The following is a 25,051-nucleotide window of genomic DNA, read 5'->3' as shown; positions in this document are numbered from 1 at the left end:
TTCTGATAGGAAGCATAGAAAAGAGCAAGAAAAGAATTGAGAGAGAACTCCTTGATAGCTTTTAATCTATGATCACAGAGCACTATTTCCAGTCAATGCCACTGAAGCAACACAAGACTTTATTACTGGATATAAACAACACATAATGAGCATCTATGGGACACTAGATAACTCCCATTAGTGAAGGAAGATCTTCATAACTCACATGTTGGTTTAACACTTCATTTTATTAACCCTCACTTATCAGAGAGCAGTAGTGCTTTCCACTACAACTGCAGGTAACTTCTCCAGAGCCCACTGTGTGACAGTTTTCCCAATGCTAGCCTTTTGGGGATTTTTCTGAAATAAGGATTGCACATATGATTTGTTTATGTGTTAGAAAGGCAGACAGAGACAACAAATAAAAATGAGGGGCTGCTTGGTTTTCTGTGCATGCAGCCCTCTGTACAAAGCTGACTCAGCCTGACCTGTTCTCTTCCCTGACAGCATAGGAAAGTGAAAAATTCATCACTGATGAATAGAAGAGGGACTAGGAGGGGGGGATCAGAACGTGGGACTAGAATAAGTAATTACCTGATCAACCACCTGATCGGTCTATTCGGGGTGTAGAGCTCTTCAAATCATCATTCTTGTGAGGAATGGAAAGGCATGTGATCAGAGCACCAAGAGGTGCTAGGAGAATTCCTAGCCCTGAGTCTTACAAATGCTGCATTTGCATTCTGATTTGTAGAAGGAGAAGAATATTCTTCTAATCAGTGTTTTGTTTGCTTGTTTGGTTGGTTTTTTTTTAAGATATTTGTTTGTAATACTTACAGGTGCTTGGGATATGCTTCCTAATGCCCAAGGAACTGAGACACTGAGTACAGGCCTGTGGCATCTTCCCCCAGTATTTAAAGAATGTTTCTGACAGGTTGCTAGCTTGCTTCCAAGCCTCCAAACATGCCAGAGTTACTCTGCCCACTATACTGTTTCTCCAAGAAAAAAAAAAAATTAAAATTCTGGTTCTGATCTACAAGCACTTCAGTGGTCCAGCTCCTGCACACAAGCACAAGATTCTTTCCCCAACTGCTCTGCAGATTCCAGTCCACTGATCATCACCTACTGCTGGCTGTCATACCAACATACCAAAGAACATCCCCTTTTTTTTGCATTACATATCTGGAATGCTTTGTTGATTCGTAGCCCATTGCCCACTCAGGACAAGATTTTTTACACACATATATCATTTTGGGACACTGCAGAATGTACTAGCCCATTGCTGATATAGTTATGCTCTGATGATGCTGTTATTTTGTTTCTCAGATACTTTACCTTATATTAAAACAATGTACATAGAACCTCAAGACACAATACAGAGGAAAATGCATCAACACCACTCAGTGCTTTTTAAAAGGAACTACTATAATCAGAGACATGTATTTTAAAATTCTTTTAATACATAGTGGTTAAAAGAAATCACAACACACCACTGGTCTTCTTAGCACTACTGAACTGCTCAGCAAGAAGGCACTTGCTCAGTAATTTGATTTTTTTGGGGAAATAAAAGTTCTATCAGAAAACATATTTCAAGTTAATTAATCAGAACAGTAATGACTTCAGAAATGTCACATAGATAAAATGAGGAGTGTCTAGTTTTAGCAGTGGTATATTTGATTTGTTTGTTTTACATAGTGTTCCATTTGAAACAGCATATTTAGACAGCACAAGTTTTCTATGCATATAGATGAATATGCATGTGTGAATGTTGTATGGCTTAGCTGTGTGAACTAATGTATTAAAAAATATGTAATTTCATATGTAGTTAAAATAACTTGGTCATAATTTTAAAACACAGTAGAGAGGCTGGGAGTAGAGATTAATATCTAGAAAACTCAGGCCAGACCTAGGTCCTGAGGCAACTTAGTAAAAAACAGACATACACACAAAAATGAGCCCATGCCTTTGTAGTCATAACTTTCTGCCTTCAGGTATGGTAAAACAGGTGAACAAAACACACTACTGGCACAGATAAAAGTGTTTTGCTTTTGTTCTGATGACTTACAGAAATAAGGCATCTGGTGCTGCAGTGTGGCCATATGTGAACTCCTATGGGTCTGTGAATCTGTCTGCTTCTATGCTGGCAAGTGACTTTTCACCTTATTCGGAGCCTACGGGCCTCTTTCAAATGCATTTATCAGTGGAAATTCTTGGTTATGATTACACTGCCTGTGTGGACATCAGAGATACCATAAATGCCCCAAACAGAAACACTTGCAAAACAGAAATATGCATTTTTAATCTAACAATCACAGGAGAGAAGTCCACAGGAAACCAAACTTTATTAGCTCCACTATTCATGGAACTATTTAAAATAAGCCGAGCTGAGTAAGTGCAAAGTACCATGAAGCAAACCCACTCCCACTTCTTATATTTTCATACTAAATCATAAAGTCACCATAGAACTGTTTGGGTTGGAAGTAGCACCTTCCATGAGATCTCAGAGCCCCATCCTGCCTGGCCTTGAACACATCCATGCACGGGACATCCACAGCTTCTCTGGGCAATCTGTGCCAGTCTCACCACCCACACAGTAAATCATTTTTCCTAATATCTAATCTAAAGCTACCCACTGTCAGTTCAAAGCAAATCCCCACTGTCCTGCCACTATATTTTAAAATGCTGGGAAATACTTCTGTAGTAGTTGGGAGATTTAGAATTATACACCTAAATGGAAAGTTTCCAGCCTGGCATGCTGCTTTGCCAAAAAATAAATTGATGACCCCACTTTGGAACATACTTCGATGATTTTGCCACTATTTTTCTCCAATATCTTGTCATGTGTTAAATTAGGCTTTAAATTAATCTCTTAATAGTCTTCACATTACAAAAATGAAAAGTATCTCAAATAATAACGTTAGAAATAGACAGAATGCATGACAATTATGTGTTCCTGTTGTTCACTTAATAAATAACTTCTTAAAAGATGCAAGTTTCCATGTATTAGGTGACTTTCCCTTTGTCGATCTAAACTTATCTTCTGTCATTTAGGGACTGTAGGCAGTGTTATAATAAATTTTCCTTCAGCAGCTCAGTTGCCTTTAACATTACACTGGCAGATTCTTAATTATCTTTAAATGTTTTAATTGCTTTAGCTGTGGCTGCTGAGACTACATTTGACAGTCTATAAATGTGGTTTTGGGGAGCCTTGCCTCTTTTCTGCATAATGAGGCATATGTATCCAATTTAAAACAGCCTTGTGTCCAGCTGGCACAGGCAGTGCTTGCTTTAATGTGTTTCTTAAGGCTTACCCACTGTTGGAGACAAGAGGGCTCAAGAGAGCAACTTCACAGGTTAGGTTGGGCTTGTACCAGCAGCAGTAATGTATGGGACAGCTCTCTTTACCTTGCTGCTATAAAAGTTCCACTCAGCCCATATAAATCCACCCAAAAATTCATTTTTCCATAGTGATTAGAACACCTTTGGCCTTGTCCTTGTGTGAAACACAGATTTAAACAACACTAGAATTAGATTACTAGGGCTCTGAAATCATGATTAAGCTAGAGTTCAAGCTGACCAATTCTCGTTTCAGTAAATGAAACAGTTCTGCTCACTTCCAATTTTGATTATTTTTCATAAAATGCCACCAGTCCATATCAGTGGTGAAAACTTATGCCAAAGTGTTCCATAAGTAAGAATTTTTTAAAAACACTTTCAAGACTCTTATCTCAAGTAAACATGTCTCAAATCAGTTGCTTTTCAAATGCATCTCACCTCTTACCATCTCTACAGTAAGATTGTCACCTTTGTGTTGTAATTTTGCTTTTTAAAGAGCTTATTCATTTTCTTTAGTATTCTCTCTGCAGGAAATACATGGTGTAAAACAAATGCCTTTAAAATTTGTTATTTTCTTGACATACTACATGTGCCATAAATGTCACCAAATTAGCATTAATATATTGATTGACCAAATTAGCATTAATAAATTGGGAGGCCAACCCAGTTGTCGATTAAAACGAAATAGTTTGAACAGGTCAAAATCATCTCATCTTTGATACTATAATCTCTGGTACCTGAGAGGACTTGCTTTGAAATCTATCTGTTCTACTGTTTTAGAAATGTAATTTTGAGTGGATTTTGTTGTTTTTGGGTTTTTTTAAGCTGTGACGTATTTCAAAGGAACAACTTCTGAATTTTAAGAAAATGTCAGAATGACAGAGTTTGTAACTCTTCCTGATGGTGATTGAGACAACTAAATTAGCTTTTCCTAGGGATTTGTGTGTGGAACAACATTTAGATTCACTGTGAGCAGCCCTGCAGAGAAGGATTTCAAGGTTCTGGTGGACAAAAAGCTGGATGTGAGCTCACAAGGTACATGTGGAGCCCAAAAAGACAACCATGCCCTGAGCTGCATCCTAGCCAGCTTGGTCAGAAGATTGAAGGAGGTAATTCTGCCCCTCTGCTCTGACCTCCTGAGACCTCCACCTGGGGTTTTGTCTGCAAAGGTGACTGCAGGACTGGAGCACCCCTGCTAAGAAACAGGCTGAGAGAGTTGGCAATGCCCAGTCTAGAGAAGAGAAAGCTCCTGGGAGACCTCAAAGCCCCTTTCTGTAAGGATGGTGTTACAAGAAAGAGTGAGAATGAGTTTTTACAGTGATAGGACCAGGACAAGCAGTTTTAAACTAGAGATTTAGATGATATGTTAGGGGAAAGCTCCTTACTGTTGCCCAGGGACACTGGAGGGATGCTCCATCCCTGGAAGGCCAGGTTGGGCAGGGCTCTGAGCAACCTGCTTGTGATAATTGATAAAAGATTCGTGTTAATCATAGAAGCATTGGGGTTTGTATAAACCAGAATACTTAAGTCTGAAATTAAGCATGACACTAAAGAAAGGGAAATATAAGATTAAATCATTCTGTTTTAAATCCCCCTGTTATGAATATTATGTTTTCTAAATAAGTTGTATCCACTGACAACTTGCAAAACAAGGCTTTCACACAGCCCAAGAGATTCTGCAAAATCAGGTTTCCTGCCTTTGTGTGATCAATTGCAGCCTATCCCTGAGACCAGATTTCCTGACTTCTGCCATTCCTTATCTACCAAGAGCAGATGTTATCTATGGACTTGACAAATTGTCTGGAGACTCATCATCCAGCGATCCCACGGACCACCACTGCTCACCTGGCAGAATTATGACAACAAAAAAATAACAATTACTGATGACTACAAGGAAACCATGCTATAAAGGGAGCTGCAAACCAGAGTTCGTGGAGCACGGAGCGGGCAGTGACTCCCCATGTATCCCCAGCGCTGTTTGCTCTGTCTATATAAAATAAAGCAAACTAAACTTTGCTGAATATCGAGACTTTTGTTTCTCATTTATAACCTGCTCTAATGAAAGATGTCCCTCAACACGGTACGGGTTTGGAACGAGATTATCCACACGGTTCCTTTCAACTCAAACCATCCTGTGATTCTCTGAACTGCCCTCCTGCGTTCCTCAGAAGGCAGGCAAAGCTTGACAAAATACGAACAGGAGTTAAGTATTTTCTACAGAAACACTATTTATCAATTCAAGCAGAATGCTCCTATTTGTTTCCAGCTCACACATAAGGGACCACAGCGATGCATTTAAAACTTAAAGCCGCACGATTTACGACAAAACTGAGAAGAATGTCGCATTTGTCTTTACAAACGAGCTGTAGATTTGCTGGTAGATAAGGCTAGCACTGAGGGATAAAAGAAACAGTGGGAAGGATTCCACTGACTGATGAATGAAAAAATATATTTGCCTTTACAAACCAGCTGTAGGTTGGCTGATAAATGAAATTGGATATTGGAAGATGAAAGAAGCAATGGGGGAAAACTATGAATTCTGTAAGAATTAAAAATTAAAAGGAAGTGTTATTAGAGGGGAAGCTCAGGTATCAGCCGTTCTGGGAAGTCTGTACCTCTCGAGTACCTCAGTCAGAGGAGAGGGAAATGAGGGAAATTAGGATAAAAGGAGGCTGCGTCCTCCAAAAATTTGAGAGGTCCCAGGGGAATGCCCCATGGCCTTTCCCTTTATTCGAATAAAGCAAAAAGGACTCCTCTGTCTCCTTTTTGGACATAAACCTCTGGTGTGTGTGGACTAATTTTCCTGACAAACCGTTGAGCGCCGCGACTACTTTCCCGTGCTCCTTTGGGACGGACTTTTGGACAGATCCAGACAGCGCACAACGCTGAGTATTCTGCAAGGAACACACCTACTCCCGTCGGGCCGGGCGACTCCGCCCCGTTCCTCGGAGAGCGGCCCCGGGCGCCGCCACCCGCGGCAATGGCGGCGCCCAGGCCCGGCCACACTTCCGCCCTCTGGCCCCACCAGTGCGCATGCGCGGCGCCGGCACGGTGGGGCTCAGAGCTGCGACCTTGGCGCATGCGCGCGCACTCCCGATTCTCCCCCGCTCCCCCGCCGCTTTCCGTTGGTGCCGCCGCCGCGCGGGCCCGCGGCCCGTTCTCCGCTCCCCGCGCTCCTCTCCCGGTGCTCCGCCGCCTCACGTGGGGGTCGGGGCTGGGGAAATTCCGTGCCTGGGGCGACCTCCCGCGTCACGTGGTTGGGGTCGCGGCGGCGTCCTGCCCGGGATGGGCTGGCCTTGGCGACGCCTGACAGGGCTATCACAAAGAGGCCCGCGGACCGTGCGCTGCGGCGGGCGCCTCCGCCTTCTTCGCCCGTCGCCATCCCGCGGACGCGCAGCGGTGAGGCCGGGGCCGTGCGTGGCGGCGCGGTCTCGGCGCTCCGCGGCGCCGCCCGCGCAGGCAGCTGGTGGGGCAGCTCAGACGGGCCTTGCTGGCGGCGGGGCCCCGGCGTGACCTCGGCGTGCGGCGGCCGGAGCGGCGGTGGGCGGGTTTATGAGCCGGGAGCGGGGCCGTGCCGGCGGCGGCGGCGGCTGACGGGGCTGGCGCGGGCACCATGGTGAGCGGGGCGGCGGGCCCCTGCCTGGCTGTGGGGACGGCTCGGGGGTTTGGGGGCAGGGAGGCAGCGGAGTGACTGTGGAGCTCTGTAATTGGAACGGAACACCGCGGCGTCTGCTGCCTTCCCCGGTCTTACACCGACACGGTTCCGCTGCCCAGTGGTTGTTTTCGCTCTCTGCTGCTTTTCCGCTGGGAAGTAGAATGAGCCGCTGCACTTAGTGCTCTGTAACGGGGTTAGGATGTCTCTCTATAAATGCATGGGATTCTTCTCCCTCTCTAAAACTACCTGACTGAAGGTTGTAGAGGGGTGGGGATTGGTCTCGTCTACCGTGCCTGCACTGAAATGCTGGGAAATGGCCTCAAGCTAAGATATTTGAATTAAAAATTAGATACTAGAAAAAAAAAAAAAAAAAAAATTCGCTGTTCGGGTGGTCAGGCATTGGAATAAGTTGCCCAGCGAGGTGGTGGAGTCACGATCCCTGGAAATGTTTTATAAACGTTTGAACCTGGTGCTCAGCGATAGTTTTAATGATTCAGGGATTACGGAGGCAGTGCTGGCTTTACGTTTGGACTTGGTGATCTTAAGCTCTTTTTCAACATCGATTCTGTGAGTATTAGTGTGTTGTTGGATTTCCCCAGTTGGAAGTCCCGTGTAAATGGAGCGTATATGTGATCTCAGATATATCCAGAAACTTTTGCTAGACACTTTGTTGTTTGTTGCCAGAAGTTCATGCTTGGTGCTCCGGGTCGTGTGTGTGTGGCAGCACGCAAGTATCACAGATTCATGGACCATTTTGGGCTGGAAAGGGTCTCATGAAAAAAAGTCCCATCTCAAATTGTTTCTCACAGCAGGTATTTCAGCACAGATACAATTTTTTGGGCTAAATGGAGTGCGCAATAAATAATCACTTTGTAACATAGTTGGAAGGGAACAAAGTTTGGTGTAATTCCTGCTAACGAGGTAACCTTGTTGGATATGTGTTGCATCAATAGAGCAGGCTAAGTATTTAATGAATATAAAATTATATATAGCTGTATCTCTATAGAGATATTTTGTATTTAGTTCTTAGTTATAATTTAAAACGCTGGAGTTGATTGGCTTAGCTTTTAACATACTTATATTTGAGATATGAGGAACAGGATCTGCAGGTATAAAAACATTTTGTATTTGCCATTAATATATTTCTCTTCCATATAACTGTATGAATGTAAGTGTCAATATGTAATTTTAACTGGCACCAGTGTTTTTTCATTGATGTAAATCTGAAGAAATGCACTTTGCAAGTATATTTTTTGATAAAATCTGCTTTTAACTGTTCTCATACTTAAAAGCTTAGTCATGTTATTCCACTAAAATACTTTTTATAGTGTAAATTCTGGCTTATGAAAGGAATTTTTTCTTTTTTCTTTTTTTTCTTTTTTTTTAGAGTGTTTATTCAAAACGCCTTGAGATGCTCCTCTCATTTGTAGGAGTCCATGGATGCTGTGGTCTAGTATTGGAAACTACATTTGGAAAATTGCAAGCAAAAAAGTTTTTCCTTTCAGTGTAGGTCCTTATATAACTTAATTGAGAGCCTGCTTGTGTTGCCTAGTGGGGTTGAAAGATCAGGTCCAGTTTTCTTGGCTGGGTGCTGGCAGTGTGGGCAAATAATCTTTGTGTGTGATTCCATGATGTAAGCAAAGGCAAAAGATGGGAGTCTACTTCTATGCTGTTTGGAGGCAGTATGTTCCAGTTCCAACAGTAATTTCCAGTTTCCATTTCTCCAGCAAGAGGAGAATGAAACATTCATCAGTTTCTTTTGTACCAAGAGCCTTAGAAATCATGTTACAAATGTCAATATCTGCCAGGCCTTGACTGTCAGGACACATTGGTGCAGCTGCAATGTCAGTTAGGCCTTATTTGTGGAAATACTGGGCAAACTAAGTTTTGAAAATCTTGGGAAAGTAATAATGGAATATAACCTTTTTTTCCCTACTTAGTACATAATTTATCAGAAATAGTTTTATTTATAAATTAATAGTATATTCTTTAGATATTGGTGTTCACTGCAACAGGTATTCTGTATTGCCTCTTCAGTAGTAATGAGAAATTTGCATTTTTATAAATGCCCTTGTTCTGTACATGAGATTCCCATAGCAATAACTTGATTTGCCTAATGACCACTACTTCTGTAATCTTTGTGCTTAGAGAGCCACAGTGGTAAATGGAGCAAGACTGTCAGGTAAAATGCTGTTCTCTGACTAAAGCATGATTTTGGTTTTCAAACAAATCACCTTGTTTCAAAGGGAGTCATGCACATTCCATTCAGCAGTTTATGGCTCTTTGGCTCTGGAAAGACACTGGTCAAGAGAGAAGTGACTTTGGCTGTGAAGGACATTAGGAGGATGAGCAGTTGGGTGGTAGCATTGAACACCTTGTATATTCTTCATGCCACTTTATACACCTTTTATTGTAAACAATGGTAGGTGCATGAAAATTCTCATTCAGGGAAGCCTTGGTAATGAGAATAGAAAAAAGAGTAAAAATCTGAATTTTTTAAAGAGCTCTCCTGGCACAGATTTCTTTTCCAAAATCAGGTGTATGAATGTCTGATTTTTTACATAGGGTTTGAACTGTCTCAGATTGCTGATTATCATAACTATAGATACTCTATGAAAGTACTCCCTTTCACAGGAAGCATTCACTTTGAGATGTTGCACAACAAGCTCATTTTTCTTTGGCCATCCTATATATTTCCTACTCTTTAGGAAACAATTTTGAATTGCATTTAAGTTTCAGGAGACTATGATCTTGCTTTTGCAAGCTGGAGCTTTAGCATGGACATAAACACACAGAGAAAAATTTGCAAATGAAGACAAATTTATGGGGGGAAAAGTCTTATTTACAGCAAAAGCAATAATGTGTCAGCCATTAAATAGCATTTCAAAGTGGTTGTACTAATTTATCTTCCTGACTTCAAAAATACTATTGCACTTTTAAAATTGCTGGAGATAGAAGTATTTGTTACATTCTCTTACAAATCTTGATGGCCACTACTGTTACAATATCTTTTCAATTTCTTACTTGGAAAGCCACAGCTGTGTTAGTAGTTTGTGTGCTACCATTGACACAATTATTATTATGCCCTTTATTAACTTCTGTGGAATACTCAAGTACAGTTGTGTTAAAATCCTGTTTTTACAAAACTTGCCACTTCAGAAAGTAAGCAGTGGCCATTACATTTCTGAAGGTGAAATGGTGAATGGGATTCTGCCACCTGTTTCTCAGTCATGCAGTTGTATCCCTACTGCAGTCCTGGTGCATACAGCCCTCAGCTTGTAATGTAATTAGAGAACAAGTAGTTTCAAAGTCCTGTGTAAAGCTGAGTGTTTGAATTGCTTGTAATGTGTAGACACGTGTTAAAGGGAAGAAAAGATGGAAACTCCTGCCCTTTTATTACAAGTAAGGAGGGATAACCTTGGGAAAGGTCAGAATAAGGAGACTGGAGTGGTGTCCTTGCATAATACAATCAGCCTTGTCTATCTTTGTACTTTATGTTCTATCAGTCATTTAATGATGAAAAGAAAAATGTTCTTTATGTATAAGTACTTTTAAAAATTTGTTGGAGTTTTTTTTGTTACCAACACTTGTCGGTGTTTTATAAGTACACTTACTGTGTAGATAAGAGTATTGTAACTTTATCTTAACTTATTCATAGTTTTGATCCTTCTGCTAATCAGCAACTCTGTCTCCAGGTATGTAGTATAATAGACTGTGAAAACCAAAGCAAAATAGACTGAAAACCAAAGTCCAGGTTATACTTTATTCAACCTTACACTTTTGCCTTTCTGGCCTGCCATTTTTTTCCTACCAATTTTAAGAAATCTGTTAATCTTCACTTTAATGTGACTGCTTAAACTATTCTTGTGGACCACTTAATGTGTTCTCTGCTCTGCTTTATTTTAAGCTTTTATGAAAAGTGTGCAATGTTACTCAAAGGTAGGAATGCCGTGGTTGCTGGAGGATCAGGAAGTGAACACAGTGCTCAAGACTTGTGAGAAACCTGTCATCAGAGATCTTCCTCTGTGGAAGGAAAACTGCCAGACAGCAGTTTATTAGACCCTGTTGTTGCTGCATGGCTGTACCATTTCAGTCTCGTTTTTGACTAGGAGGTTTCTTGCCAGCCTGTGTTTTGTGTTTTCAGAAAAACTGATTTGGTCCTCATGCTTCCCAGTATTAGAGAGATTGACAGAAATGTCCTTGATCATCAGAATACAGACCTCTCTCTAGTGCCTTTAACTTAGATTTCAAGTTTCAAGCTGCAGAGCTGAACTATGATAGGGACATGGATTTATGTGGAATGACCCTTATGAAAGGCCTTATGAAATGGTTTCAATTCCACAAACTGTTGTATAACTGCAGGCACTTTATTGAACCTGTGCAGCAGCTCCTCATCTCTTAACAGGTGAGTAGTGTTTCTCTTAGTTTTGAGTCAACCTGATCACTGATTATGAGCTAATTACTTCAACACAGATCAGGTGGTGGGTTCCAGGATTTGTTTACCAGAGGTAACTCAAAATCCCTTGTGGCTTTGCCATTGATCATCTTCTCCCTTCAACACACAGCACTCTATTTTTCATATTCTAGATTTTGAAAGTTGTAGATTTCTGACTAAAATCTAAACCCTTTGTCCTCTAATTTAGAATGTGCAAGTAGAGGATGTAAGATGTGGGTGGAAATCAACACCTAATCTTCATTTATATTTCTGAAATGAGTGGTTTTGAATTCAAACTTGATATTAGTGTAAAATGTAAAGACTCAGAAGTATGGGGGAGACTGGGTCTAGACAGAGGCTGAATTGAGCCCTGTTTTTGGGGATGGAGGGAAAATGTGTTCTAGTGTTGTAATATGGGGCAGTTTGGGATGTTGTAGATTTTTCTGGAGTGCGTTAGTAAACATATAAGTAGAGTGTAAACACATCCAGGCAAAAAGGTAGAGTTGGCAAAAAGTCATGCTGTGCATGTAGCATTTATTTTGACTCACTGTGTCATCTGCTGTGTTCCTGTGACTGTGTTCTTGGCTGATTGCAGGAAGACTAATGGATTTTTTAAAAAATTTCTTGTGACAGCATTTCTCTGTTAGCGTATTGCTTGTGATTGATTACCAACCTTCAGGAATCAAGAAAAATGCCTATATATGGCATTTATGTGTATATATGCACATTTTTTAATTACTTAAAGTGTAGAAAAACACCAGAAGCATGTTAGGATATTTCTTCCACAAAGTCAAAATTAAGTTTAGAGGTACCATTGGGGTTTTAGATTTGGCTGGGTTTTTTTGTGGTTTTTTTTTGGTTTTTTTTCGAGTGGCTTAAAACTTTCCAGGTTATTTTAATTTGTACACTGAAAGGTTTGTAGGTTTTTTTCTGTTTTTATCAAATGCAGCAGTAACTTTATGGGAATGAGCACTATGAATTTCTGCTGGGAAAGGGTGGATAGGGTGCAGAGAGACATTCAGTAGCTAACAGATGGGTTCTCTCACAATGTATAGCCTTTGCTTGAGTAAGGAAATAAGTGTCTGTTGGTGAGCTTTTAAGTAGTCTCTTGAATTTTAAGTGTTTTGGCTCACCTAGTGAACCTGGTGCCCTATATAAAAGTAACTGCCTCAATTTGTATCTTTTTCCCCTCCACTTTTCCTGAGTCAAGGTGATTTCTTTCCTCTACAGATAGGAAGCTCTAGGAGCAAATGAAGAGAAATATTGGCACCTGATTAGGCTGTGCTTCTAATAAAAACATTATTGTAGAGAAATGCTAACTCACCCCGAGAGAGTGACTTCTGAGAATAATGGCTTAGTAGAGAGACTAGATGAAGGGACAGTGATTTCTCTCTGGCATTGGGTGGGAGTGGTTAGGGCTTAGTGCGAGATAGAATAAACATTTGATTTTAAAATGGTTTATTTTGTACCCAAAGAATATTTACCACCTTAGCAATTTAGTAATGTAAGTATAGCATATATATTATGTGTGCAGCTGGTAAGACTTTCTTTTATTAGAAGTACTTCCCTTAGCTAGAGGGCTGGTGGAATTGGTTTGAGTAATCTATGCACAGAATTATGCATAATCCTTAATGAAGATTGAGTATTCAAATACATACTGCTCTTCATTTTGATGTCAATAAAATAGAACATACACAAAAGTGAAGTTTTACTTTTTGAGGTGCCTCAAGGAGTTGATGGCACCAAAGTGTAGAAGCAGTAGAAATTCCAAGGAGGGAGAAAGGCAAAGAGACTTTTGATCTCCAAAGAAACTTGGTGGTGTGAGACCCCCTCCAAAGGTGTTACTTCAAAGTATAAAAAAGTAGCTTCTACTTCTAATTGGCAAGTGGCACTTTTTAATAAGACATGTGGTAACATATTTAAAGTCTTTTTAAATACTTAAAGGACAATTTATGCTGTCTCAGTCTCCCTCAATCATGTTGAATTACAGATAATAATGTATGTCCAAAAACATTTCACCTGCCTGTGTTTTTCAATAAAAGCAATATTGACATAATTTATGTTTTACTAAGGGTGAAAGCATTGAAGTGCATGCACTTTCCTTAACAGATTATTTAGGATGAAAGATTATACTGCTGGTAGGGAGGGGGAAGGATGATGAAGGGGTGTAGATTGATTGCTCATTACATAGCAGGTGTTGATAGCAGGGACTTGGCTTGTATGACCACGGGACTCTCTCTTGAGGTGCAGGGACTGCAAAGAGCACAGTATCCACCTGACCAAGTGGGACAAGAGGATCTTTGCCAGTAGTCTGGCTAAACTGGTGTTTAGACTAGGACTCAGAGGGGAAGGAAGAGATTACCCTCAAATCAAGAGGAAAAAGTTGTGGACTGAGCTGGTAAGCTGAGAATGAGGATGATGTGGAGAGGAGTCCTTGAAAACAACTAATCAGAGGAGATAGGAACCCACACATGTAGGTAAACAAAGAGAAAATATGGTTCATAGATAATGGGGCCAGCAGTATGAGGGGGAGGATCTTAGACCTCTTCAGCAAGATTAACTGTGGTGACCTGAGAATCCCTTTTTTCTTTTATGAAGTTTATAGGTGATTGTAGCAAGTTTCAGAGAACTTTTCTTTAAACTACTGTGGTATTCTGCCCTCTCCCTCCCTGATTCCTCCCCAGTGTATTGTGTCTGTTACACAGAGTGTTGTTAGATTAATTTTTTTCTATGATACTTCACCACTTTTCTAAAACACATACTGACTGACTTGTTATTAACTTACTTCTCTACAGGGTGTGATAGGTGTACAGTTGGTGGTTACCATGGTAATGGCTAGTGTCATACAGAAGATCATACCTCACTATTCTCTTGCTCGTTGGCTTCTCTGTAGTGGCAGGTAAGATAAGTGTGAATATGGTACTGAAATTATGCATCAGAGTAGTAACAGTAAAACATACTGATTTTTGGGTTTTTTGGGTTTTTTCTTTTTTTTTTAAGTAATTGACTTTTATTACATTTATTACCATAGCATTGTTACACCTGATTTGTGGGCTTAAAGGCAAAAAGACAGTGTTGCTATAAAAGAGCATGCATGTTTGTTGTTATTAATTGTATCATAAAGTTAACTCTTGTTCAGCTGTTATATTAAAGGTACAAAGAGCATCCTTTAATATTGAAAAGCTAAATTGAATACAAGATACTGAAGAATAAAAGGATTTTGTTTTCCTCAGTGGTGTCACTCTCTTGTTGATAATCTTCCTCCTGATTAGCCTGAAATATGAGGAGTGCTTAGATATTTATAAAAAAATATATTCTTTTTAATATGTCAAAGGACAAGATTGGTATAAATTTCAGTACACTACTTCCTTGTAAAAATTGATCAAACAGACATAATGAGTTGCAAGGGGAGCATTCCCTCTGTAGCTGTATCCATAATAACAATGAAAAACAGCAGCTGTTTTGAATATAAATCAGTATGTTAAATATTAAAAGGAATTATAGATAACTGTGTTTTTTCATTTGGTGAGAAGAACACTTTGTATAATTAGCAGGTACTGTGCTGTCTTTTGTAACTGTTAAATTTTTGAGAATATCAAATCCTTACTGCCTGCTTTCTGAAGAGTATCCTTGAATAGTAGTGTATTCCATAGGAGTATTAACAAGTCTTTCCATTGATTTTTTTTTTTCTCTCTATCTCATAATTACCAACTTGCTCCTTTTTAATATTCCAGATTTCATCACCCGTCAAGTTGCTAATGTGAAGCGACTGTAAATGTTGTTTAGATGTGTGTTAGGTGTAGCAGAAAACAGCAATTGTCATGTGGATAGCACAAACTGGAGTCACACTCTTAATAGTTGTGTGAAGTTTCACTGTTAACCACATTGGCAAGGTCTTGATCACCTTTCTTGTGCTCTAGAAAGATGATGATACTAATGAATATGAAACTGCCTACCATTTATTTTCAAGGTATGTCACCATGAGAGTCTTTTATCAGCAAACATCCAAATGACATATTGTACCTTCTATGTCTAAGATTGATTTAAACTTCCATTTGAAAATTTAAGTATCTAAATCCTTTTGTAAAATAATTTGTCAGTATTATGGCCATGTTCTTCATTCTTGTGAAGTTTTCACTCACTGTATCCTTGTTTTAAGGTATGCCTTGTGCCAGTGATAGGGAGAAGTTTGATATTCAAATCTTTTTCAAATCAATTTTTCTGTTTATCTTTGCACATCTGCAGATTGATAAATACCTCTAGCAGGATTTCAGCAATTGTGCTTAGGTAATTTTGCTCTTACTGAAGTCAGTGGGAGTCTTATTGCCTTCCATGCTAGTAGCCTTTAAAAACTTGTTGCTTTTCAGTTTTCCTTTATTTATCTGGTAGCTATTTTAGTACATTGTAATTTCAGGCTCTGAAATACAGAACTCTGTAACTCTGAATAATTCCCTGAATACAGGAGTTGTATAAAAAGTCAGAAATAATCCTGTGTTCTAGATATAAAAATTATTCAGAAGATTCACTAGAAAAGAACCTGAATTTTAATGGCAGAAAGAAAAGCAGTTATTTTCTTAGTTAACCTGATAGATTATCTTTTATCTTTAACTCATTTCTCCTTAGTGCTGTCTTTTTGCCAGTGGTATTTGACAGACCTGTCTGGGTGGGGTGGTAGAGGGTTTTATGCCCATAAGTGTGCAGGTATAGGCACACTCCTAAAACTGTCTGGCTGTCTAAGGAAAAATTACCACTTGCTCCTTCTTACCTTTGTTAGTAGACTTCAACTATTAACTGCTACTAACAACTTTGGTGTCCAGTAGTGGTTTTTAAGTGACTTTGTTTGAATGTCTTGCTATGGAAAGATTGGCAGGCAAGACAGATCTGAGATGTCTGTAGATAGCCTTTGCTAAATGGGCGGGAGGATAAACATGTTACCAGACAAGACAGAAACATTAACTTACCAGTTTGTTTAAAGATGTTTATGTGTATCTATGTGTTTATGAGAACCGTGCTAAAAGGAAACTGAGACTTTTCAAAATCTAAAAGAATTGTTAGGATAGACAGACTGAAGGTGATTACTTATTAATGGAATGAATAGCTATCAATAACTCTTGAAAATCAATTTACATAAATTTGTTAAGAAATACAAACTTTTTCAGTCAGTGCTATTTTCAGGGCTTGAATGCAACTAAATAGATCTATCAAAATATTTGGCATCCTAAATACCTGCGTATTCTTTTTATTCCTGCGTATTTTTTTTTTAACTAATGAAACATTCTCTACCAAAACATTGCTTTTACTATGTTTTCAGGCCATGTCAGGAAGACAGGAGAAAATGAATGTTTTGTTTTGGATTGTTAATGACCTTTATTGAAATTAACTAGGGCATGTCTGTGTGTCTGTTGCTATTCAGACTGACTTGGATATGTCTGAGCCATTAGGTAATCAGTTGTGGGATTTCAGTTTTAAGCATATGTCAGCTATGACAGATCTAAACTACTTTTTATTAGCTCTGTCTTTATGAAAATGTTTGTTCAAATCTCTTGGTTTTGGTATATTAAATGCAAGATGTGTAGGGTTTATCAACAGAAAAATAGCAAAACTCTTTATCCTGTTGGAATTAGGTTAATTTGCAGTATTGTTTAGGATAATAGGATAATTGCAATATTGTTTAGGATAATTAGGAACAACTTGTGATCTAATTTATGGTTTGATTTTTGCTACACAGAACAAGAATTTTGTCTCTTCTGTTGCGTTATGTACTATTTCTCTGTGCAGGAAAGATTTTGAAAAATTTCTTCACTGCATAGGTGGCTTTCATCATTAGTATCCCAAATTCAGATCAGGGCTATGTGGTAAGTGAAAAAACAGGAGAATATATCTCTGCTTTGTTGTGCTTTGGGTCGTGTGAAGGATAGAAGTTAACATCTCCAGAGTAGTTTGACTTCTTGGATGAAAAGCTTGTTTCTCTGGTTCATTTGTGTCTCTGTCTTAATGTCTCTTTTGCAGCAAAGTTTGCAAATCACAGATTCCTCACCTGGACCACACATAATAAAAAAGAAATAAATTTATGATGTAACTTTCACTCTTATACAAAATTCAGTTCCTTCTTTCCCATCCAAAACTGTGTTCATGCAACATTTGTGATATTTGCTGTTTTCAGTTTTGGAACTGGCAGTGAATTCCTTCAATGAAAATTTGCAGTGTGCAGTGATTGCTTGTTCTATTGGCTGGTACTAGCATTCTCTTCTCTTGAAGAGTTCCCAAGATGAAGAAGCCTTTCTAAAATATAGCTGGGAATCAAGTGTTATCAAGTGGCTTGAGATTGTTTGAGTTTTGATGCCTTCCAAATTTGCCTTTGCTAACTTTTTGGAATTGAATCTGACATCGTCTCTAATTTCACCAGCATGGATTTGAATGGTCCTGCTTGATGAAGTTTTTTCATTGTGAGGTGATGGCTGTGGATTCCTTTATCATCTCTGTGTTGGCCTGTGTCACCGTGAGTGACTGTTAGTGGCCTTCTACTTCCACATGCGTATCTCAAGTCTGTTCTTGTTAATACATGGTCTCCTTTGCCTCAGCATTTCAGAGTGGAGATCATAGTGATATCCTTCCTGCATCTGGATGATAACCTTGCCTTGTTGAATGTGGAAAAGGCTTTGTTTCAGCTGCTAAGGTTCTTATCAAGCTTAGAGATTTAGGTAAAATATACCATCTTAGATACTTAAAACCATCTCTGTCCTCGTCAGAATTTCCATGCCATTTCTTGCCTATTAAATGAATGAGCAATGAATGGTGCATTGATCTGTGAAAATAGAAAAACTTGTAGGTCAACTATGTGTAAATTAGTGTGTTTTTCAATAGCATTTTTCCTAGTAGAAGTTGAAGGATATCACTGAAGTGGTGTTTAGGGAAAGGGATGTTGATGTTACAATTTGCTCTGCTTAAGAAAAAATACTGGTAATGGTTATTAGATAAAAACTATTTCAGATCCTGGAAAATTGCTCCGTTTGGAGGGGATATACTTCATTAAGTTATTTAGAATATGGGTGTGCTGAGTAACTGTAGTGGTGTAATTATTCCTAGTGAACTTCTCCTTCTATGACTGTGCTATATTTGATGATATCTTTAAAAGCTGGTGTTTTGAGAACTGAAAGGGTTTAATGTGAATGACAAACTAACAAAGCTTTATAATTATGTATAAATGGCTCATTTACTGGCAAGAACTGAGCTCATCTCTTCAATTCAGGCAGGGTAGGTACTGGTAAGACAGAGGTGCCTTGCTTAGGAGTGACAAATGACAAGTGTCTTAGTATATAAATCTCTGTTGTGATATGGTTTTTTGAAAGCCATGCTCTAAATTGTGAATAATGGTATTGTTTTACTTGAGATTTTCTTTTTCTTTAGCTTACGGTGGTATCAACACCCCACTGAAGAAGAACTGCGGATTCTTGCAGGCAAGCAAAGAGGGAAGAGTAAAAAAGATAGGTAAATACTTGTTTTAAACCTTTTATGGTTTTTTTTCAGCATGGTGTAGTTCATCTAATAACTTTGCCAGTGTACTTTTGTCTTAGCATGAGTTAAAAACTTCTAGTTGCATATAACTGCCCTGCTTGCATTAACAGTCGCAATTCTTTACCAAAATGTGTTCTGTCAGTTTTAACAGAGCTGGGCATTCCCAAATTGTGCAGAACTGGTTAATTTCCATCCCACAAAATAGTTTGTGAAATGCTAATTTGATGGCAAGTTTTTCTAATGAATGTATGCATTTAGATAAAAACTGAGGAAACAAATCTTAGGATAGTAACTCTTCATCTTGAAGCAAGAGAAGAAGGATTTGAGTATATTAGTTCTGCACAGGAATACTATGCCACTCTTTACACAGCTGTGAAAAAGGTAAAAGGGCTCCTAGGATGTATTATGTGAAATGTTTCTAGTGAAGAGAGAAGGAAATACTAATCCTCTTGGACAAGACACCAATGTAGAACTTTATCTGTATACAGGTTTGATTACTTGTGTTCAAGAAAAAAAATAATTTTATGTGTGAGCAGGTGAACAGAGCTGCTAGGATCATCCAGGAAAAAAAAGTCTATCATACTCAAGGGGCCTAAAGGAGCTGGGCTTGTTGTATCTATTTAAAGACAGCTGAGGGGTTGAAATAGCTGTCTATCAGCTTAAGCTGGAAGTAGATTTCTGGTAGTCAGACATGAAGTTCTGAATAGCCATATCAGAAGTACAGTTATGTCAAGAACTGAGACATCTTGAGGTGGTAGAACTGGCTGTGTTGATGAAATATTTCTAAATTGGCTTTGCTTAGAACTAAACAACCTACTCTGGTTTTCTTTTTGGCAACACAAGAAGTTTGCTCTAGCTCTGTTTCTTCTATCCCGGTATGAACTCTTATAAATCTTAAGACTTGAATTAATCTCTGCACCGCTAATGTGATCTGTTAATTGTAATGTAACTTTTCCTCCTGTTTCCTAGCTCTTAAGCAGCATGGTTAGCAATCTTATTTGCCTGATTCAGGTTGGAAAAGACCTCTGAGACCATCTAGTCCAACCTTTGATCCCATGTCGACTGAAACATGGCCCTGAGGCCCACATCCAGTCATTTCTTGAAGACCTCTAGGGATGATGACTGCACCACACACTGCCCAGGAAGGCCGTTCCAATTCCATGGCAGAATTTGCTCTTGAGGTCCATCCTGAACCTCCCTTGGCACAGCTTAAGCTGGGTCCTCTTATCCCATCACTAGTTAACCTTGCGGCTGTCCCCCCCTTGGCTGCAGCCTTGCCTCAGGCAGTTGTAGAGAACAGGAAGGTTCCCTGTGAGCCTCCTTTTCTCCAGGCTGAGCTCCCTCAGCTCCTTCAGCTTCTCCTCATCACACTTGTACTCCAGACCCTTCCCCAGTTCCATGGCCCTTCTCTGGACTTGCTCCAGCGCCTCAATGTCTTCTTGGTTGTGAGGGGCCCAAAACTGAACACAGGATTTGAGGTATCACCTGAGCAGTGCAGGGGACAGGGTGCAGTCACTGCCCTGGTCCTGCTTCCCACGCTGTCTGACACAAGCCAGGATGTCCTTGGTCTTCCTGGCCCCCTAGGCCTGTGCTGGCTTGTTTAGCCACTGTTAACCAGCAGCCCCAGGTCCTCTTCTGCTGGGCAGTTTTCAAGTGGCTCTGCCCCATCCTGTAGCACTGCATGGGGTTGCAAGTATAGGACCCAGCATTTGGTTTTGTTGAACCTCATGCTGTTGGTGTCAGCCCATCAATGGAGCCTGTCCAGATCCTTCTGCAGAGCCTTCCTGCCCTTCAGGAGATCAGCACTCCCATCCAACTTAGTGTTTGGAAATTTATTGAAGGTTCCCTCCATCCCCTTGTCCAGATGATCTGTAAAGATCTTGAACAGGATGGGGCCCAGTACTGAGCCTTGTGGAACACAATTAGTGACCAGCTGCCAACTGGATGCAGCATCATTCACTACCATTCTCTGGATTAAGTTGTTCCTTGTAAAGTAGTAATTTTTTTTTTTTGCCAATATTTCCTTCAAATTAAGAATCTCTTTTTATCTTAGCAGTTTTCTGTGACAAAAATGAGGCAAAAAAATTGTGAATAAGATCATAATTTATAATTATCCATTTATTCATATGTGAAATAACTTTAATTATGGAATTGCAAGTTTTGTATGAGCCTTAAATTGAAAAACACAATTGCACTGCCAAATAATAATTGTACTTTGCTCCTATTGCCTTTCCTCAACCTTGCCAGTCTTTTGCAATAGTAGAAGTAGGTGGTTGTAGCAGAGTGGATGTTAATCACAAGGGAATATAAAACTTCAAAGAAACTAAAGGGGTAATGTGGACGCTTACATGATGTTTGCTTTGCTTATTTATCAGCTGAATGAATAATAAATTATTTTTTAATGAATAAACATACCTCTGTGTTCTTGAAAGAAGTGACTCTTGTTCAGGAAGAATCATAATTAAGTGGGAATTGTTCCTGTTGAGTTGGTTTGGATTGACTGGTTAAGGTTGCACAAGATGGAATATGCATCTTGTGAATCATTTCAAAAAGATGTTGAAACAGTGTGGGAGAAATAAGAATACATCTGTTTGATACTCCCCATGATAAAGAATACCTTTCCAAGGTAAAGAATTTGCTTTGTCAAGCCCATAGTTTTGCAAAGTGTAACACCTGTTTCTTAAATACACTCAGTCTGAACTAATGTAAAGAAATATGATTAAAGGAGATAGAAGGAGCTTACTTGAAAATTTGCCTTAGAAACAGCTATAGCGTGAAATTTATTCAGGCATATTACACTTCAGTACATTATGCTGTAGGCTTTGGAAAAAAAAATTCTAAAATTTGAAATGTCATTATGTATTGAAAAAAATCTATTTTGTCATACCCATGTTTCTATTATCTATTTATTTATTTTACAGAAAATATAATGGTCATATTGAAAACAAGCCCTTAACCATTCCAAAAGATATTGATCTTCATCTGGAAACAAAATCTGTAACAGAAAGGGACACTATTGGTAAGTGTACACAGACAATAATATATTATTTCCAATATACCCTGATTATTTCTGTCAAATGTTTATTTGTAATTAAGGCTGAAATATCTCTTTTGTAGACAGTGAATGAATAGAAGCAAAACTGGTCGTAAATGAGAAAGCAGGTAGTAGGATTAAGTCTCCTTTCATGTTGCATGAGTTCCATTTAATAGCAGTGTTGTGGAAAGGGATGAGTTGATGAAATCCAGCATAAAGCACAACTATTGTATCAGGTGTCCATAACAATATGAGATAACACTAAAAGAATCATGTGAAAGAATCACAATAGACTGTGGTCTACTCAAAATAAAGTTTTTAGCTTTGTACAAGAAAATAACAACTGGCAGATGTCAAGTCATATACTTTCTGCTTATCTAAAAAAGGGAAATGTGCTGTAGCATTGGAACCTAAGTCCTTTCAACTATACATCTCAAACATTTAGGTGAAATGCTTAAAACCAGCAAGTGACAGTACAAAAGTATGCAGCACTAAGTGTTTTGGAAGATACTATCTTTTTTTTAGATTCTAATTCTTGATTATTAAATCATAATCAGTCATTCTGTTACAGAAAGTTCATATATGAGTATGTATGTGGTATGTATTTCCTTTCTACCTACATTTTTATATTTATATTTTCTCTGGTTAAGTATAGAAAGAAAGGAGGCATATTCCTATGAAGGAGACTTTTCAGCTTAAATTGTGGAGACAGCATTTTTGTAACAGAAATAAAGTTTTTGAAGTAAATAAACAAAGCATTCACAAGATTCAATTAATGTTACTTTCCTGAAATTATACCATTTAATTGTCAACCTGAGTTATACAAGACAGAGTTTGACTGTGTTTGAAAAGTATTATATATAATCTGTTTTTAAATCTAGGGTGTTATTTCAAATAAGTGTAGGATTTCTATCTTTGCCAACAGGTAGCTTGCAGTCAAGTCAGATATTCAGCAATGTTTTCTCACTTTCAAATTGTATAAATGTAGGGATAAATGGTGTTTGGAAGGGACAATTTGTTTTGTCACAAAAGGTTCTTTGCAGTTTCCAATACCTGTGGGAACTCCCTCCACAACCTCCAGCCTGTATGCAACACAGCATGATCCCTGGAATTTTTACAGTGAAGTTTACACAATAATTATTGCTTTATAGGCTGTATTAACAAAATCTGAATGAGCAAATCATCAGTATCTAAGTAGTGGGGGTTTGTAAAATAAAAATAACTGTTTAATTGTAATATAATAAATGATAGCCAGTGAGATTTTAATCTTTAAAAAAATGATCTAAACAAACCCTCTTACCTGGAATTGCAGCCAGACTCAACTGGAAAACTGTTTACTCTCTATGTTTTGAAATCTAAGTTCAGTATGCTTTTTGGATTTAGGGTGTTAATATATAAAGGCTAAGGTAGTAAAATAGTAAAGAATGAAGTTCACATTGTTGAGTAACTTTTCATTGTTGTTGCATTTCACTTGGTTGATCTGGATCTACCTAAACTTCGCTTTAATACACTTAACACACAATTGAAAACCTCTTTTAGTTGCTACTCCATTCTATGTACACCAGTAACTGCTTAAAACACACCCTTAACATTCACAAACTTTTATTTTTCAGCATTGCATTACTTTCCAGAATATCAGTGGCTGGTGGATTTCACTGTTGCAGCTACAGTTGTGTATGTGGTGACAGAAGCCTATTACAGCATTATGAAGCCCTCACAAGAAATGAATATCAGCATAGTGTGGTGTTTGCTTGTCTTGGCTTTTGCAGTGTATCCTTTTCTGTTTCGTTGAATCCCCCTCTATCTGTTCCAAGTAGTCTACATCACTCTGCAGCTTATATAAATCCCTGTGCCACTGATGGGCGGGATACAAAAATATTTAGTGTTTGGAAAAATGATCCTGTAAGCTGATGCTGTTGAATAATGTTTATGCTGTATATACTCTTTGTAAATGCTGGTATCATTAGGTTGTTAACATTAATACCAGAACATTTAGGAGAAAAATACATGTATGCAAATATAGTTAGTTGCTCATCTGGAGTATGTAGTGGTTCTACATGAACTTTTATAGATAACAAGCAAAAACTCTGAAAAAATTTAGTGGTTCTAAGCTAACTTGATTTTGCTCAATTTGGCAGTCAGAAATAGTTATCTGTACATAAAGTACAGTTTTTGAAGAAGTTTGGAAATTTAATGCGCATTCTTTGTTTTCAGTATGTTTGATCTGATGCTTCCTGATCAGAATAGTACAATGATGTGTATACTAGTTCATTGCAAAAATAGATGCGTGAATTTATAATTTTAAAATGTGAAAATAAGTATGTAGACAGTTGTAGGAACTGTAGCTTTGTGAAAAGCTAAATTCACCTCTGAAACTGAGGGAAACAGAAGTCCGGAAGTCGAAAGAGGCATTATAATATCATAAAATGTTTGTTTTGTTAGAGAGAAAGCAGTTAATTTTTCATTTCTTTTTTTTTTTTTTTTTTTTTTTGTTTTTTAACTGGAGAAGGCAGTATCAGACATAGATACTTGTGTGGTAATTAACTGCATTCTACATACCAATCCAGACACACACTTGAGGGAGGAAAGTTGCAGTTTAAAGGTATGATAGGGGATAAAACAGTGGAATTGAATAAGGGCTTGTAAGAGTGCAGATTATAGAGAGATGAACTGGAATGTGAATTGCTGCAGCTCCTCTGCTCCTTCAGCAGCTGAGAACAGAAAGTGCTAAGTTGCAGTTGATAAACCTCTTGAATATTCAAAATTGTTTCCTCTGTATAAATAGTTCTTTAGAGATTCTTAATGTGTTGTGATTTTTCAGTTGGTTTGTAATATTAGAGTAGCTGGTGGTGTTATGTAAAAACTTGAACTCTTATTGTTTGGTTACATTTGGCTAAGAGTTCTGAATGTGCTTCATGCTTGCCTGTCCATGATAATTATTAAAATGTGTGCTGCCTTTGTAGTATGGACGAGAGTTCTTTTCTAAGTAGACTGAAGTATAAAGGATAGAATTTTTCTGGAGTTTTTGCTGGTAATGTATAAAAACTTGTTGGAAGAGAAAGTCAACTCATAGCTGGAAAAAGGAACGTTAGTAGCATTC

The 25,051-nt window shown here is 38.6% G+C and overlaps 1 protein-coding gene across 2 annotated transcripts in view; it reads left to right on the top strand.

Annotated features, from left to right (window-relative positions):
- Positions 1-6,829: 6,829 nt before the first annotated feature.
- The window catches only part of TMEM161B (transmembrane protein 161B), a 39,244-nt gene continuing 21,022 nt past the window's right edge, over positions 6,830-25,051 (top strand). For both annotated transcript variants that reach the window (XM_056514053.1, XM_056514052.1), the window contains exons 1-5: positions 6,830-6,928; positions 14,198-14,301; positions 18,810-18,890; positions 21,839-21,936; positions 23,565-23,721. In XM_056514053.1, coding sequence (XP_056370028.1) covers positions 6,926-6,928; positions 14,198-14,301; positions 18,810-18,890; positions 21,839-21,936; positions 23,565-23,721 — 443 coding nt within the window. In that variant the 5' untranslated portion in view covers positions 6,830-6,925. The remainder of the gene's footprint in view (positions 6,929-14,197; positions 14,302-18,809; positions 18,891-21,838; positions 21,937-23,564; positions 23,722-25,051) is intronic.

Source organism: Oenanthe melanoleuca, chromosome Z, assembly GCF_029582105.1.
Source record: "Oenanthe melanoleuca isolate GR-GAL-2019-014 chromosome Z, OMel1.0, whole genome shotgun sequence".
Lineage (NCBI taxonomy): Eukaryota > Metazoa > Chordata > Aves > Passeriformes > Muscicapidae > Oenanthe > Oenanthe melanoleuca.
Note: the sequence above shows the minus strand (reverse complement) of the source record. Positions and strands in the feature narration are given on the sequence as shown.